General features: G+C 39.4%; 1 protein-coding gene across 1 annotated transcript; it reads right to left on the reverse strand.

Moving 5' to 3' along the window:
- Positions 1-2,420: 2,420 nt before the first annotated feature.
- Positions 2,421-3,540, reverse strand: LOC128739430 (uncharacterized). Its single transcript, XM_053834916.1, has one exon. It carries the CDS (start codon positions 3,538-3,540, stop codon positions 2,899-2,901), a length of 642 nt encoding a protein of 213 aa, XP_053690891.1. The 3' UTR covers positions 2,421-2,898.
- Between the last annotated feature and the right edge of the window lie 920 nt (positions 3,541-4,460).

Raw genomic sequence — 4,460 nt, forward strand, 5'->3', positions numbered from 1 at the left:
AATGTCAATGTTGTGCTGTGCCTGTGCTAGTCTGCCCGACGCAAAATGTGTGACTGTATTCCTAGCAGATTCGAGATTCGTAAAGCTATTTTTGTTTGTCGGTTTAAATATTATTAGTTGCAATTGCAACTCAGTTCCAAATATATAAAATTAATGTTTTTGAAATTTTAGTGAGATAAAGATTGAATTCGAAAAAAGAGGCAATGAGAATCTTGTTAGAGTAATTTATATTTGAAACTAGCTGACCCGACAAACTTCGTATTGCCACAAATTAACCTGTGTCGTACATAAATCATGAATCTCGGATGATCTTTGTCACTATCTCGAGTTTTGCAAGCCCCCCAGTGGGCGGCGCTTCCGACAGCGGGTCACCGGCAACACTCGCGACCGGCTCGTCCTGAATGATCTAGTGTTACTATAGATAGTTTTTGTGGTCTTGTATTGACTAATGTTTTATGGAAGAGTCTCGAATTTCTCGAGTTGGATTAGTTTTTGAGTTTCGCAAAAATTTCTGTTTTATTTGTATGAGAGTCCATATCCCCCTACCACAGGGGTGAGAGGTCTCTAACTATCATAAAATAAATTCAAGACTCAAAAATCTCCTACATGCTAAATTTGGTTCCATTTGCTTGATTAGTACTCAAATTATAAGGAAATTTGTATTTCATTTGTATGGGAGCCCACCCTCTTAAAAGGGAAAGGGGTCGTAATACACCACAGAAAAAAAATTCTGCCATCTAAAACTCTCACATGCCAAATTTGGTTCCATTTGCTTGATTAGTTCTAAAGTTATGAGCAAATTTGTATTTCGTTTGAATGGGAGCCCCCCCCCCCCCTCCTAAAAAGGTAAGAAGTCCTAATTCATAATGGGAAAAATGGTTGCCTCCAAAAACACCCACATGCCAAATATGGTTCCATTTGCTTGATTAGTTCTCGAATTATGAGGAAATTTGTATTTCATTTGTGTAGAAGCCCCCCTCTTGAAGTGTGGAAGGATCCTAATTCACCGTAGAAAATATTTTTGCCTCCAAAAACCTCCACATGCCGAATTTGGTTCTATTTGCTTGATTAGTTCTCGAGTTATGGGGAAATTTGTATTTCATTTGTATTGGAGCCCCCTCTCCTAATGTGGGAAGAGGTCCTAATTCATCACAGAAAAAATTCTTGCCTCCAAAAACACCTACACGCCAAATTTGGTTCCATTTGCTGGATTAGTTCTCGAGTTATGAGGAAATTTGTATTTCATTTGTATAGGAGCCCCCCCTCCTAAAGTGGAGAGAGCTTCTTATTCATCATAGAAAAAATTCTTGCCTCCAAAAACACCTATATGCCAAATTTGGTTCCATTTGCTGGATTAGCTCTCGAGTTATAAGGAAATTTGTATTTCGTTTGTATAGGAGCCCCCCCCCCCACTTAAAGTGGGGAGGGGTCCCAATTCATCATAGAAAAAAATTTTGTCTCCAAAAACACACACATGCCAAATTTGGTTCCATTTGCTTGATTAGTTCTCGAGTTATGAGGAAATTGGTATTTCATTTGTACAGGAGCCCCCCCTCTTAAAGTGAGGAGGGGTCCTAATTCAACATAGAAAATTTTCTTGCCCTCGAAAACTTTCACATGCCAAATTTGGTTCCATTTGCTTGATTAGTTCTCGAGTTATGAGGAAATTTGTATGGAAGCCCCCCCTCTTAAAGGGGAGAGGAGTTATAATTCCCCTTATAAAGAGGGTAGGGGTCTCAATTTACCCTAGAATAAATTCTTGTCACCGAAAACACCCACATGCCAAATTTGGTTCTATTTGCTTGATTAGTTCTCGAGTTATGAGGAAATTTGTATTTCATTTGTATAGGAGCCCCCCCTCCTAAAGTGGAGAGAGCTTCTTATTCATCATAGAAAAAATTCTTGCCTCCAAAAACACCTATATGCCAAATTTGGTTCCATTTGCTGGATTAGCTCTCGAGTTATAAGGAAATTTGTATTTCGTTTGTATAGGAGCCCCCCCCCCCACTTAAAGTGGGGAGGGGTCCCAATTCATCATAGAAAAAAATTTTGTCTCCAAAAACACACACATGCCAAATTTGGTTCCATTTGCTTGATTAGTTCTCGAGTTATGAGGAAATTGGTATTTCATTTGTACAGGAGCCCCCCCTCTTAAAGTGAGGAGGGGTCCTAATTCAACATAGAAAATTTTCTTGCCCTCGAAAACTTTCACATGCCAAATTTGGTCAAACACTCTTTTAAGAGTGTAGACTGAATTGAGTCATTCTTGAGGCAAGATAGTAAATTTCTCTGAAATCGCTTTCGGTTTTGTTTTATTGTATAGCGTTGCGTAATAGATTATAGATTATGGGCTGATGCGACAGACCAAAATAAATTGCAATAAATGAATTCCATCAGCAACATTTGATTTTGATGACAGTGTTCAAATTAGATCCGTGATGACCAAACCTAGGCACCTCTGGATTGGTTGATGGATGGTTGATAAAACTTCAATGTTGTAACATAAGAAAATGTTTTTATTCTTCGGCACCTAAAAGAATATCCATAAATCTTGTAAGATTCTCAGCGATAATGGTTGGACATTTTTATTCCAATTTTCAAATCAGAGTAAAATTCAGCGGAAGGACGCACGAATAATTAGTGCATTATCGACAATTATTGTCGAATTACTTCTAAAATGCGCTTATCGAGAATCAACAGTGTAACGTCATGAAGGGAGAATCAGAAATACTCCTTGTTGATATGTTTTGAATGTTGCTAATTATAGGTATCGATGAAATACGTATGTTTATTCCTCATCATGTATATCGCCTCCAAAATACCACGGATATGCCAATTTTGCGCATCGCATACGATTTATTAGCATGTATATATGAATGCAATGCTGATTTTTAACTTTTATAGTAAACACCCGCACCATAGAACTGATGGGCATGCAATAGCTACCGCACCTACACACACAACGGCTGCTGTAAGCCCTGCAGCGTATAACAGGTAATTATGATCATTGTCTGGTGTTTCCAACACCTTAGCAGCCTTCTGATAGTACTCGTACCGTTTCTTCGCCTTTGGATGCTCGGGATCCGATTCCAGTCCACCGTTGATAACTTTTGTAGTGGCATGGAAATTATTAAACGAACCAGCTTTCTTGCGTACATACGTCTTCCAGAACCATACCGACACACGCATGCCCATTTCCGGGCTAGCCGATAGCAAATTCGGTTTTTTTAACAGTACCCTTTCGTCTCCTTTGAAAAAAAATTTCGAGGCTGCCTTGTAATTGTAGTCCCAAGTTAGCTGGATGTATCCTCGGCCATAGTAAGGAACGTACGGTTGACCGGCTCCTTTGTTGCATTCTTCCAGATGCTGGAATCCTTCACTCTCATGGATCAGTTGGGCGACAAACATCGCTGCCTCCTTGCGATTGTTGGTCATCTTGTTGATCTGTTTAACGACTTCGGATGACACATCATTTTCGACTTCACTGAATCCGCACTCGGTCAGTATTTTGTTTAACTTAGCAACTGTAATCACCGTCATGGTTAAGACAAGACTAATGATCTGCTTTGGTGCACGGACTGTTCTTATACGCGGCGCGCACTAGAGAAACTGGAGTAAGAGAATGGTCAAGGTACTCAATAACCCGCATTATCAAACCAACGGCACTCTCTGATGACAGTTTTGTTGGAATTTCCATCATCAGTGACAATGAGTGTTGAATGATGCGAATTTGTGGGTGCCTTGGCTATTCTCTTATTCCAGATTCTCTACTATAAGCAACTGATGGCTGTTCGTCCGTGGAGAAATTGGATGCCGAGCAAACTAACACGTAATAATTGTTCTCGGAAATAAGCAGTGCATAGCAAAAGCGTTGCCTAAGTTGAAACAAAATAAAAATAAAGGAAAGTATTGTCCGTTTTGCTTGTTTGGCGAATACTCCTGTTGTAAGCTAATATTTAGGAATGTCAATGTTGTGCTGTGCCTGTGCTAGTCTGCCCGACGCAAAATGTGTGACTGTATTCCTAGCAGATTCGAGATTCGTAAAGCTATTTTTGTTTGTCGGTTTAAATATTATTAGTTGCAATTGCAACTCAGTTCCAAATATATAAAATTAATGTTTTTGAAATTTTAGTGAGATAAAGATTGAATTCGAAAAAAGAGGCAATGAGAATCTTGTTAGAGTAATTTATATTTGAAACTAGCTGACCCGACAAACTTCGTATTGCCACAAATTAACCTGTGTCGTACATAAATCATGAATCTCGGATGATCTTTGTCACTATCTCGAGTTTTGCAAGCCCCCCAGTGGGCGGCGCTTCCGACAGCGGGTCACCGGCAACACTCGCGACCGGCTCGTCCTGAATGATCTAGTGTTACTATAGATAGTTTTTGTGGTCTTGTATTGACTAATGTTTTATGGAAGAGTCTCGAATTTCTCGAGTTGGATTAGTTTTTGAGTT

The sequence above is a fragment of the Sabethes cyaneus genome, chromosome 3 (genome assembly GCF_943734655.1).
Source record: "Sabethes cyaneus chromosome 3, idSabCyanKW18_F2, whole genome shotgun sequence".
Taxonomy (NCBI): Eukaryota; Metazoa; Arthropoda; class Insecta; order Diptera; family Culicidae; genus Sabethes; species Sabethes cyaneus.

What these genes read in the sequence shown, in the direction of transcription:
- LOC128739430 (XM_053834916.1), bottom strand. Translation starts at nt 3,540, where the DNA reads ATGACGGTGATTACAGTTGCTAAGTTAAACAAAATACTGACCGAGTGC.